This window comes from Rhinoraja longicauda, chromosome 12, assembly GCF_053455715.1.
Source record: "Rhinoraja longicauda isolate Sanriku21f chromosome 12, sRhiLon1.1, whole genome shotgun sequence".
Classification (NCBI taxonomy): domain Eukaryota; kingdom Metazoa; phylum Chordata; class Chondrichthyes; order Rajiformes; family Arhynchobatidae; genus Rhinoraja; species Rhinoraja longicauda.
The window spans coordinates 24,651,956-24,665,321 of record NC_135964.1 but is presented as its reverse complement, the minus strand read 5'-3'; the positions used below and the strand labels follow the sequence as shown (position 1 = coordinate 24,665,321).

Sequence of the window (13,366 nt, the reverse complement as noted above, 5' to 3'; positions counted from 1 at the left end):
TTTGCTTACTTGCATCTTACTTTAGCTAGAATGCTCTTCTATTCCAGATTAAGTGTTTTTCAACTGGGAGCAAAGGAGAATGCTATAGGCATGGATTCCCCAAATCTAGAGTTTGGAATAATGAAGTGCATGATAAATAGAAGGCAATAATACAGAAAGAACATTAATGTATGGAGAAAGGAAATGCCAAAGGAATGCAGGAAGGTAATGAAGCATCATGAAAGACTGATAGTAAACAGAAAGTGTGAACAGGTAACTTTTCATAATTTGAGTATGAAGTATACCTCAGAGGGAGGAATGATAATTGTCAATTAACTGTTTGGAGAAGTCAACATATAGATAAAGAAAACGTGTTCACAAAGACCATGACGACCACAACTAGGGAAAGAGTAGAGCCTGTCAGGGACCAATGCACGTGTGGAGCGGATGATATTGATTCTCAAAGAATACTGAGGAATGATGCTGATGTTGTAATTCAAAAAGAGCTTGAAATAGTGGATTGGAGAAATGGGCACTGTGGTTGTGAGGGAATTTCTGCTGGATGCTCCAGTCTCATCCCATCCCAAAAGATGTACAGATTTGTAGGTTAAGAGGCCACTGTAAATTGCCCTCTGAGTGTGTAAGTGATAGAATGGGGGTGGGAGGTGAGTGAAAGGTTTTGATGAGAATGTGCAGAGAATAGAATAGTTTAGTGTAAATGGGTATTTGATGGCTGGCACGGTCAGTGAGCCGAGGGACCTGTTTCCATGGTGTGCGGTTCTAACTCTTGGTCAACAAAATGTGTGTCAAGGGGAAAGCCCTGTCTTCCATACAGCCCGAAGAGGCTATGACTCTGAACATAGCCAAAGAGAAAATATTGAGGGGTTTCACTTAATTGAAAATTTGTTAACCTCCAGGTCCAAATGAGATACACCACAAGCAGTTAAAATAATAAGGGAAGAAAATGGTGGAAACTTATTCTTTAATCCTTAACAATTGCTAATATTATGTAATTGATCAATGAAGGAGGAAGGGATAGACCAAAATATTACGGGGCACTTAGTTTAATGGGTGGATGGTTTATTGTAATCAATACTGAGAGAGTATAAACCTGTAAGAAAAGCACAGACGAAACAAAGGCAGTATAAATTTACTAAGAGTAGGCTGTGTCTGACTAAGTAGAAACAAGAACTGCAGATGCTGGTTAATACACAAAAGGACACTAAGTGCTGGAGTAACTGAGCAGATCAGGCAGCATCTCTGGAGAACATGGGTTGGCCACATTTTGGGACATGGCAGGTAATAGGTCAATGCACGCGAGGATTTTTTTCTGACAGGCAGACAATTGGACCAAAGGTCAGAGTTAAGTAGAGAACAAGACAGGTTAAAAGAGTTGTGGATTGTGAAACCGGGGCGGGGGGAGGGGGGAGGGGGGTTAGTTAGAGGTCAACTAAAATTGGAGAATTCATAACTTTGGGTTGTAAGTTACCCAAGCGGAATACGAGGTACTGTTCTTCCAGTTTGTGTGTGGCCTCACTCTGGCAATGAAGGAGGCCCAGGGTAGAAAGGTCAGCATGGGACTGGGAAGGGGAGTTAAAATGGTTAGCCACCAGGAGACCCAGTAGGTCTTGGTGGATCGAGTGCAAATGGTCAACGAAACCATCACTGAGTCTACAGGAGGCCACATTGGGAACACCGTAGATGAGGTTAGCCGAGGTGTAGCACCATCTATATACTAAAACTCTCGTTTGATTGTTTGTTCCTGAACTACAGCCAAAACGGTACTCGATAGCGCTACAATTTTAGGCCCGCCTTACGTCCCTTTGGTGCTAATGGAAGAAGTTTCTTTGAAATATTTGAAAACATCTAAATAGGTTAAACTCAGAACACACCTGGCAGCTCAAAATCTGGCATCCAAGGGCTGATGTGAACCAGCAAATATGTTTGCCACCAACCTCTATAACGCCAAGGCGAGGCATGAACCTTTCTTTGCTATTATTTTCAAGTTGAGTGATCGACAGTGATTCTATGTGGAATGCGGTAAGGCAAGCCAGGAGCACTATCAGGCATTCCTAGAAATGAATACTGGAGTAGTGAAGCTGTACACGTTAGGACTACACATGTGCTAAACAAAATGCAACAGAGAGAGCTCATTAATCTCACAAGAAACAGATTAGATCAAAGCTGTGCAGCCCTACCACACATATGGTTGTGAACAGTGGTAGACAATTAAACAGCTGTAAGGAGAAAATTAAGTAATTGCAACATGTTCAGCCATTAATGCCAAATAGATGATCCATCTCAAATTCTTCCCTTGATCGCCATCATCACAGAAACTATTTGCCAAACAATTTGAATCACTCCACTTGCTCTCTAGAAATTACTGATGCCACGAAGGCTGCTGAATGGAAGACTTGCCTTCCAGAACCAGCTGCACAGCACGCACAACTGCTCCAATACAGAACTGGCATCAATGTGGAAAATGACCTAACTATGACTGTTCACGAAAAGTAAGGCAAATCCATTCTGGCTAATTGCCATTCAATAAATCTCCCCTTAGTCAAAATAATGGAAGCTATTGTCACTGTGTTATCAAGCACCACTAATTCATCAACCAACAACCATCAATGCCGTGTTTGGGCTATGCCAGGATTTCTTAGTTCCAGAGTGCATCACAGCCTTAGTTCAAACATGGTATAAACAACTGAATTCTAGAGGTCTCTGGAGGTGAGAAGAATATGACATTATGTCAGCATTTGACCCAGTATAAATCAAGCAGTCCTGGTAATACTGAAGTAAATGGGCATCAAAGGGGATTTCCAGTTGATGGAGTCATTCCTCACACAATAGAAGATGGTTGTAGTTGATGGAGGTTGATCAGCCTCAGGGCATGGTTCCCGAGTTCCTCAGGGTAGTCCTGGCCCAACCTTCTTAGGCTGCTTCATTAATAGTGTTCTTTTCATCATTAGGTCAGAAGTGAGGATGTTTATAGATGAATGCATGCTGTTCAATTCCATTATCAATTTCTCAATAGAATAGCAACCGATACCCACATGCAGGAAATCTAGACAATATTTAGGCATGGGTGTATGAAAGGCAAGTGAAATCCATACCTCAAAACTGCCTGGCTCCAAAATGGAAAAAGTCTACCAAACTAAAGATAGACACAAAAAGCTGGAGTAACTCAGCGGGACAGGCAGCATCTGGAGAAAAGGAATGGGTGACATTTCAGGTCGAGACCCTTCTTCAGACCAAACTACTCTTGATTATCAAACCAACGACATCCAGTCTCCCACTATCAATTTCCTGGGGATTACCATTTGACCAGTGCATCTGCAGATTTTGATGGAGGCCGTTATTCTATCATACTTGGGAAGAAATATTATTTTTGTTAGGTTGTAATTTTGCTTCACCTGGTTAAGTCTATTTTAATCTTCACATTATAGCAGTAGAGCGAAAGGCATGGGTGCCGACTTGAGGTGACTGTAAATAGGATTTGAAATGGGCAGCTGGAGCAGTGGATGAGCAAAGCACTTAAATTATTCATAAAGATAATTATGATATTGAACAGTTGGCCTAGTTGGAACATGGTGATCATGACTTCTGGGCAACAATATGGAAATATGGAAGCTGTTCTGTGAGGTGAATGGATAAAATTGGTTAGTACCTGGAGCAACAAACCATCCCAGCTGTTGAGAATATCCTGGAACAATGTGCTTTGGTTTGCTGCCATTTCCCTCTCCAAGTTTATACATGCACGTACCTGTTCTTAGAAAATCATATGGCGAATACCTGTGAAGAATAAAGGATAGCAATTACAGTATTTCCAGTAGGAATTGAAAGGCCCAAATAATTTAATTAACTGTTGCTTGTATTTGAAAAGTAGCAATTTTTGTTTCGCATAGCAAGCACAAAGCACAATCTTAAACTTGTTTAAAATGCCTCTGATAATACTCTGCACCTTCAATTATGTAGTGATAAATAAAATTATTTTATGTTGAGACATAATGCATGTCAAAGTTAATTTGCCATTTTACATTAATTTGAAAATGCATTAGAGAATATGCCAAAATTAATTATTTATGTGAAAGTAATCTCACAATACAGTTTTCAGTGCCCTTAAAGTAATTAGAAAATGTAATTTAGATTAGAATTGTTGGGTATTAACACGTTAATGCTATTAATGTATTTTCTTTTACCATGTTTGCATAGTTCTGAGATGTCAGGTATTCTGAATAAACTAGGGCAAAGAAGAACTCAAGATTCAAGATTCAAGATATCTTTATTTGTCATCCAAAAAACAAGTTTTTTGGACAAAATGTAGTCACCCACAGTCCAATAATAAAAGCAATAAAACAAGCAAATTACACAACCCCAACCAACACACAAAAAAAAAGAAACATCCATCACAGTGAGTCTCCTCCAGTCCCCTCCTCACTGTGATGGAAGGCCAGAATGTCTTTTCCCTTCCCCTGCCGTCTTCTCCCGCAGTCAGGCTGGTGTCGTTGCCATGTTCCAGGCCGCGCCGGACGGTGAAAGGTCCGCAGCGGGCCGACCCAAGCCCCGCGATCCGGGGCGGGCGAACACGCTGTCGCTGCCGCTGTTGCTGCACGTCGGGGCGGTCGTGGCTCCCGACATTGAAGCCCCCGCCAAGCAGAGATGGAGTGGAATCGTTTGCCTTCCTATTTCTCAATTTTCTATAATTCTGCATTGGCATAGATCCCTCTTGTTCCTCCTCCCCACATGTATGCATGTAAACAATCATGGCACAACCTTCTGCCCTGCTGTGACAGCAAGTTAAAATAACAGAGAACCTCGGTAACAAATTCCATGTAGTTGTCAATAGGAAATGAGCTTTATTAACACTGAAACATTATTTACCTTCATCCAATTGTGCCAAGCAGTCTATGACTGCTCTTTAATTTCTGATTGCTGGTCACATGGGTAACAAACATATTTCAAGAATATATATTGTATTCATTGTGTTCCCATGTGCACATCATATTCATCACATTTTGCAAACTCCCACAATTTTTCTTGTTTGATGGACTAAATTTTGATTGCAATGCAAGATAAATTATCCCATATCCCATAGAACTATAATGGTAATGCACAATGGTAATGGTTCCTCATCTTCAGCTTGTTTCTCCCTGTTCAGTATCCTATGTCCTGAGAGCTCGTGGTACTCAAAAGATATGTCTCCCTAATTGTTTTAGATTATGGTCTCCCTTGATCTTCTCTTTGTTCTGAGGAGAAATAATCCACATCTCTAATAGTGTTGTCAATCAGGAATAATCCTCTATGCCAATCTGCAAGGCCTTTGAAAGTGCAAATGTAACCATGGCAATACAACATGTCCAGTTATACCAATTACACAATCTTAATAGATTTTCCTAGCAGGATAATGAAATGGAGGTGGCAACAGGAGAATTGACAGATCAGAAAACTACTACTCAATGCTCTGATGTGTGCATTATAAGATGCACGGCTGAGAGCTATTGCAATGATCAATATATGTTAATACAATTAATGTTTTGCTTTTATTCACAGCTATCCTTTATCATCTTTGTGGTATATTGGGAAGATTGTTTTACTGCTTGTTCATTTCATTTCCCTCATTTTACCTTATTTGAGATTATGTGCAACTCGTCTAACTCAGTCGGAAAGGCATGGATTGAGAAGGTCCTTAAACATTTTGGCTCCTGATTGTCTGTTTTTTGTCAGAAAAGCATCGACAATCATTTTAACCAATTGCTGCAATTACGTGGCGGAGATAATACTGGTCTAGTAAAATCAGGAGCCGCATGAACTGTTGCAAATCACAATCCGTTTATGTTATTACAATCCTGAATGGGATTTTAACTTGGAGCTGTGTAGGGAAGAAGTGGTGGCAGTCTGCAACTGTCAGCAAACACTCAACGTCACTGGAGTAAACAAATCCTATACATTCTCTTCAGCACTGCTGACTTCAGCCTTCATAACTATCGATTTTGCCCTTCTCTCAGACCACTAGCTGCAGAGAGCTTTCTCTGGATTCTTTTCTGGATTCAACTCTGCCATTACTCTCCTGTCTAACCTCCCAACTTCCACCCTCTGAAAATAAAAACTAAAAGTGCTGGATATATTCAACAGGGCAGGCAACATCCATGGGGGAAAAACTGAGTTCATGTTTAGCAGATGATCTATTTTCAGAACTCTGCTGATAGGTTATGAGCTTGAAGCATTAACTTTGTTTCTCTTTCCATTACATGCTGCCCGAGTATTTCATTCTGATTTGATTTCAATTCTCATGAAACCAATGTTTTGTTCCACAAAACTTGAGCTGATCTGGACTTTGCTGCCAGGATCTGCATGGTCCCATTCATGCTTCACTAGTTTTCCTAACTTACACTGGCTCTTCATTAACACATCAGTTTTTAAATTCTCATTCAAATATTTAAACCCCTATATGGCCTCACCTCTATCCTCTGACTTCCAGCACACCATGCTCCTTGAATTCTGTACTTTTGTGCATCTAACATTCATTTACTTTGTATTTTTACCGTATGAAAATTGTATCCTGATTTAAACACTTTTGCCACCAATTTCTCACACCTCGGTCAGGAAGCCTGGGAATGGGAGGAAGCACTAAATTAAATATGCCCTGAATCTTTGGTTTCTAATTTAATGAAGTGACTAGGATACAATAGCTTAAGGCAAAGTAGTCAGATTTGCCTACGATAGCAAAAGTGGGAGTGTCAAAATAGCCAGGATTGCAGATGAAAATAACAATAATTGCAAAGAACTGCATGCAGACTGTCAACATTGTCTTGGTGGGTATTTTACACTGATGATATATATCACTGTGTAGAGAGTGCACCATCAAAACAACTTGCTCTTCATGACTTTAGCAGAGCAAAATAAACATGTTGATATCTCTTGTTAAATTGACAACCAACCCCATCACAACACAAAAAAGCAGGAGCAGAGATAGGCAACCAAGCCATTCAGTGCAATCCTGGCTGATCTACCACAGGCCACAATTATTCATTTGTGCTAGATCCCCATAGCCTTCAATCCCTTGATCTTTAAAAAATGTATCCACCTCCACTTTAACTACTTCTATTGGACTGGCATTCAAAATTCTCTAGAACAGAGAATTCCAGAGATTCACTATCCTCTGCAATAAGATTTTTTTTTGTACCTTGGATTTAGATGATCCTGTCCATATGTCTTACAAAAATGGTGTAATTATACTTCCTCTAGCAGCTTGTTGCATATATGTGAAAAGCCTGCTCCTTAGGTCCTATTTAAATCTTTCCACTCCCGCCTTAAACCAGTGCCTTCTAATTTTAGATACTCTTACCCTGGGGAATGGACTGCAGCCATTCACTTCACCTACAGTGCATTCAGAAAGTATTCAGACTCCTTAACTTTTTCCACATTTTGCTACGTTACAGCCTTATTTTAAAATGGATTTAAATTTTTTTTTATCATCAATCTACACACAATACCCCATAATAAAAAAGTGAAAACAGGTGTTTGGAATTTTTTGCAAAGTAATTAAAAAGAAATAACTGAAATATCACATTTACATAAGTATTCAGACCCTTCACTCAGTACTTTGTTGAGGCACCTTTGGCAGCGATTACAGCCTCAAGTGTTCTTGGGTATGACGCTACAAGCTTGCCACACCCGTATTTAGGTAATTTCTCCCATTCTTCTCTGCAGATCCTCTCAGGCTCTGTCAGGTTGGATGGGGAGCATCGATGCACAGCTATTTTCAGGTCCCTCCAGAGATGTTCGATCAGGTTCAAACCGGGCTCTGGCTGGGCCACTCAAGGATATTCACAGACTTGTTACGAAGCCACTCCTGCATTGTCTTGGCTGTGTGCTTCAGGTCGTTGTCCTGTTGGAAGGTGAACCTCCACCCCAGTCTGAGGTCCAGAACGCTCTGGAGCAGGTTTTCATCAAGGATCTCTGTACTTTGCTCCGTTAATCTTTCCTTCAATCCTGACTAGTCTCCCAATTCCTGCCACTGAAAAACATCCCCACAGCATGATGCTGCCTCCACCATGCTTCACCATAGGTATGGTATTGGCCAGGTGATGAGCAGTGCCGCTTGGCATTCAGGCCAAAGAGATCAATCTTGGTTTCAGAGAATCTTGTTTCTCATGGTCTGAGATTCCTTTAGGTGCCTTTTGGCAAACTCCAAGCGGGCTGTCATGTGCCTTTTACTGAGGAGTGGCTTCCGTCTGGCCATTCTACCATAAAGGCCAGATTGGTGGAATGCTGCAGATATAGTTGTCCTTCTGGAAGGTTCTCCCATCTTCGCAGAGGAACTCTGGAGCTCTGTCAGAGTGACCATCAGGTTCTTGGTCACCTCCCTGACCAAGGCCCTTCTCCTCAGTTTGGCCAGCTCTATGAAGAGTCCTGATGGTTCCAAAGTTCTTTCATTTAAGAATGACAGAAGCCACTGTGCTCTTCAGGACCTACATTGCTGCAGAAATTGTTTTATACCCTTCCCCAGATCTGTGTCTTGAAAACAATCCTGTCTCGGTCTACGGACAATATCTTCATGGCTTGGTTTTTGCTCTGACATGCACTGCCAACTGTGGGACCTTATATAGACAGGTGTATGCCTTTCCAAATCATGTCCAATCAATTTAATTTACCACTGGTGGACTCCAATCAAGTTGTAGAAACATCTCAAGGATATTCAATGGAAACAGGATGAACATAAGCTCAATTTTGAGTGTCATAGCAAAGGGCTGAATACTTACGTAAATGTGATATTTCAGTTATTTATTTTTAATTACTTTGCAAAAATTTCTAAACACCTATTTTCATTTTTTTATAATGGGGTATTGTGTGCAGATTGATGATTAAAAAATGAATTTAATCCATTTTAAAATAAGACTGTAACATAGCAAAATGTGGAAGGGGTCTGAATACTTTCTGAATGCACTGTATGCATCATATGAATGTAATAATGCCTCCTCTGCTGCAAGGATACTAACTGTAAGGAAAGGTTATCAGGGGGGGTTGAATTATAAAAGCTTACATTTTTTAAATATATTTTTCAGATTTTATATGAAATGGGGAAAATTTCAGAAAGTGAGATTTGGCAGTCTGAGCCTGCTTCCTTGGTAAGTTCTTGAATATCTTGTGATGTCTCGTTTACATGACCTAATGTATATCTTGCCTGGAGTTAACAAACTGTTGGAGCATGAAATGTTATCCACTCATTTCATCAACTGGGGCCATGAGCTACTTTTAAATAAAGTATTTGGTGCATTGACATAAAGAATTCATTTATTTTTACCATATACACATGCTTGTCTTCTCATGAAATTCTAAATTCTTTGTACATTTGTGTGAATCCCTTACAGAAGCATCACAATTATTTTTAAAGTGAAACTCTTGTTTGTTTTCCACTGTTTCCTTATGTATTTTTTAGAATGTTATTAACTACATTCCATCAGTAAAAGCTCTTGTGCATTAGAACATGATTTTCATCTTTGTAACTTAATTAAAAGTAAGATTTATGCTTGTGAGTAGTTTTCTTCTATCTCTGTTGATAATTGAATATGCCTTTGGATTTGGTTAATGGTGTTTCTGAGGTTTCTATTTTTTGGGGCTCAGGAGTTCTGAATCAAATCTCTGATCGAAAAGCTCTGTCCCCTATTAACAGGAACAAGGCTGCTTTGGCTTGGGGCATCTCTTTCATTACTGACAGAATCTCTGATGTATTACAGTACAGAAGGAGATTTTTGCCTGCTTTATACAGAGCAACCCAGCAAATCTCACGTCCCCGACCTTTCCCAACAGCCCTATCTGTTTCCCTTGACCTGTTAATTTGCCTTCTGAATAATACGATTGCTTCTACTCACAGCACCTCACACCCCCACAATCCGCCACTCCCAGCAGTTCATTCCAGAATCTAACCGCAGGTTGAGGAAGACATTTTTTCTTCATATTGATTTTTGTTATGCCTTCATTTCATGACTTTTTGTACCAGAGCCTTGTATATCACATTATTCCCATCAACCATGTTTGTCACCTCATTCTGATTAAGCATGATTTGCCTTTAACAAATCTGTGCTGTCTTTCCCTAATTATTGCAAATTTGTCCAAGTTATGCTAGTTCTATCGTCTATTATTGTTATCAAAACTTGCCTCGCCACTGGAATGAAACGGACTGGTCTGAAGCTACAGGCTCTATTCTTCCACCAGTTTTTGAACAAGGATGTAAGATTTGCAGTTTTTCAGTCCTTGGGATCCATCCCTGTACCGACAAATAGCTGGATGATTACGGTCTGGGTCCAGCAGATTCCCCATTTACTTTTGCCTGCAACCTAAGATGCATCCCATCTGGATTCATTACCTTATCCACTTTAAATATTCAGCCTTTCAAGTACTTCCAAAACATTGTAACTGAACAGACTAGGTTTCTCAATTTTCTCTCTTTCCCTCTCCCCCATCCTGTCTGCCAATGTCCGCTTCCCCCATTCTGTCTGCCAATGTCTGATTCTGTTCCTGTCTCTCCCTCACGTGGTCTGCTCCATTTACAGTTTGCTGCTTTAATGACCAACTCAAATAGTTTCAGTTTTCAATCTTGAAGTTTCAATCTGATTCTTACTTTGTTCCCTTGTACGTTTGAGACTTTTGGAGATTTATTCTCCTGTTCATATGTGATACTGCATAGGTCTTGGACATTTTTTCACTGAATGCAAATCTGAATATTTCTTTCAGGATGTTCCTGCATTCCCATTCAAGACAACTTTCTGGGAGAGAAACCTGCCTTCGGTTCCAGGATTCATCAAGCTTTTCGGGTGGTCAGCGTTCCTCACTTCTGCAGCTGCTATAGGGTTCTTCATGTGTAAAAAGGGACTCCTGAGAAAGAATTAAGGTGGAGATAGTTTGATGGTAGACCTGTCAGCTCTTCCTTACTGCACACTTTTACTGTCAATATCACATCAGTTGTGATAATCGTCTAGAAAATTTCCTGCTGTACTTACCTAATATAATAATTGAGTTTCCCATAAGGAAATCTGTAGATGAAAATATCATCATGAATCTTCATTGTCTGTAAACTTTCCTAAACATTTAATTAACCTATTGGGAGATAATAAGGATCAAGTGAACAATATTGACAATGGGAATTACTGATTTTGCATGTATTGTTTATCTTTTGACATGACTTGATTTCACCTGAGTTTATGCACTACATAACCATAATTTAGGTTTTAGAATTAGTCTTTACCTTTTCTGGACATAAATTGCTGGATTATTTTCCTAGTTGATGTGCTCATTGTTTCGATTGAAACATTTTGCCTATAATTCTGTTTACAGTAGTTGAGTCTTATCAGAGAAGCTGTTGCATAATATATAGAATTAAGTGATATTAAAACACCAACAATTCTCATTATTATCCAGCTATTTTGGACAGCAATGCCTTTTAAAATTCCTAACAAATATTTAATGCCTCTGAGATGTGTATATAAACGCCTAACGTCTAGTTAAAAGAAATTGAGGGAGACATCACAGTGGGTGGTATTGGGCACAGGAATTGTGCTCTTCCACCACGAGGAATCTGCTTCTTTATCTGTGAAAAGCTGATCAACTTGGTCAATAGATTTTAGGCAGCTCAGCCATCATTTGTTCTCACAGTTTCTTGAGGTATTGCATAAAAAGCATTGTGTTTTTTTTCTTAATGGCATAGACTTTTCATTTATATTGATTAAAATAACATATAATTTTCATTTTAAAACTAGAAATCGATGGAGCAAACAAAGATTGTGGTACTTAGCTCCAGATATCTCTAATCAAACTATTTTGTTAAAATAGTTTTGGAAATGGACAAGTGAGAACTCCATGCTGATGTCACTGTACTTTTCAAACTTGAAAGGCTGAAAGGAAATGTTGAAAGATTTAATTTTAACATCTTGGTTTGTGTTTCTGAATGAAAACATCCTTGCACTTCCAGATATTGGCATTTTTCAATATTTTCATCCATATTTGGATTTTCATATATTCACGAAAATAAAGCTGAGGCTAATTATACCAACATAAATTTATTTAAATTCTGAATATATTATAAATATATAGTTCTGAGACTAAATCCCAAACCTTTTCCCTTCTGATTATTATATGTTGAGCAAAGATTTTATTTTGCCAATTAATTAATTCATTATGTTAATCATTTGAAATAGTTTGATTTAGCAAACTGAGATAAAATAAGAAATTGTTAAAATTCAGGATCTAGATTGATAACATCATATCAGCAGAAGCAGGTAATTTCCAAGAAGTTGCATTGCAACCAAATGTATGTGATAATGAATCCCAAATATTATGAGTACACGTTAAACATCAATGTGAGTTCCATGTGATTGTGCTACAGCAGATAGGGAAATACAGCGATGGATAGTGCAATTTGCGTATCAGTGTCTGTGGCAAAAATCAACACATTGGAACATTCTACAGTGATGCTGATATTGTCTTTTTTTCAAAGACTTTGTGAGTTTAGTCTTTGTGCCTTATCCCAATGTGGTGTTTTCATTTTCTCAAGTGCCTATGTGGCTGTCTTCAGTGTGCACATTTTCAGGCTATAAAATTTGAAAATTTTATAATGTTACTTGTAACTTTGTATTTCTGTACTGGTACACAGACATTGTAAATTTGGTATCATCTGTAATGCGCTGATAGATACAAAGGTCAGTGTTTTGTTTGAATCAGGCCCATTAGTCATGTTAATATCTTTACTGCTAAATGGAGCTAATGATGGTTTAATTCCATAGATTATCAATCAACAATGTAAGGCATAGGTGGGTTACATCTTATTGCTCTGTAGAATGTCAAGAGAAACTGCAAGGAACTTTAAGTACCTAATAACGCACGCTAGCAGATTCTGCAATAGGTGATGCAGTACATTTAACAAATAAAAATCAAACATTTGTTCAATCATGTGAGATCCGGTGTTATAAATCAATCTTGTGCTTATAAGAATTGAAATGAATACTGTTGGTTACTGATCTGGTAATAAAACTGATGTGAAAAGTTTGCTGGATAAAAGTTTTCATTTAAGATTAACTTTGGAGTTTTCAGTACTTCCTCAATGGGTTATACTACATACAATGAGAGTAAAGGAATATGTAGCACCACAACTGACATCTCACTTGGGAAATATTTTTGTGTGATAAAGGAAGAAATGTTCAAAAACCTTTCTTTCTAAGCATGCTTGTGATTCCATTAATCACTGCAATGAAATTCCCTAAGAGAAACAGTAATTTAAGTAGAATCCCAAACAGATTTTGAGAGTGAAAGAGTTGACAATTTAAAAAAATTAAAACATAAATTAAAAGGTTTTGGAAAAAGGCAGTCAAATGAAACTGAAAAACGGCTGCAG

The 13,366-nt window shown here is 38.7% G+C and overlaps 1 protein-coding gene across 1 annotated transcript in view; it reads left to right on the top strand.

Annotated features, from left to right (window-relative positions):
- Nucleotides 1-13,020, top strand: part of mao (monoamine oxidase) — a 103,868-nt gene extending 90,848 nt beyond the window's left edge. The window contains exons 14-15 of the mRNA XM_078409219.1: nt 9,045-9,107; nt 10,714-13,020. Coding sequence (XP_078265345.1) covers nt 9,045-9,107; nt 10,714-10,869 — 219 coding nt within the window. The 3' untranslated portion in view covers nt 10,870-13,020. The remainder of the gene's footprint in view (nt 1-9,044; nt 9,108-10,713) is intronic.
- Nucleotides 13,021-13,366: the final 346 nt, after the last annotated feature.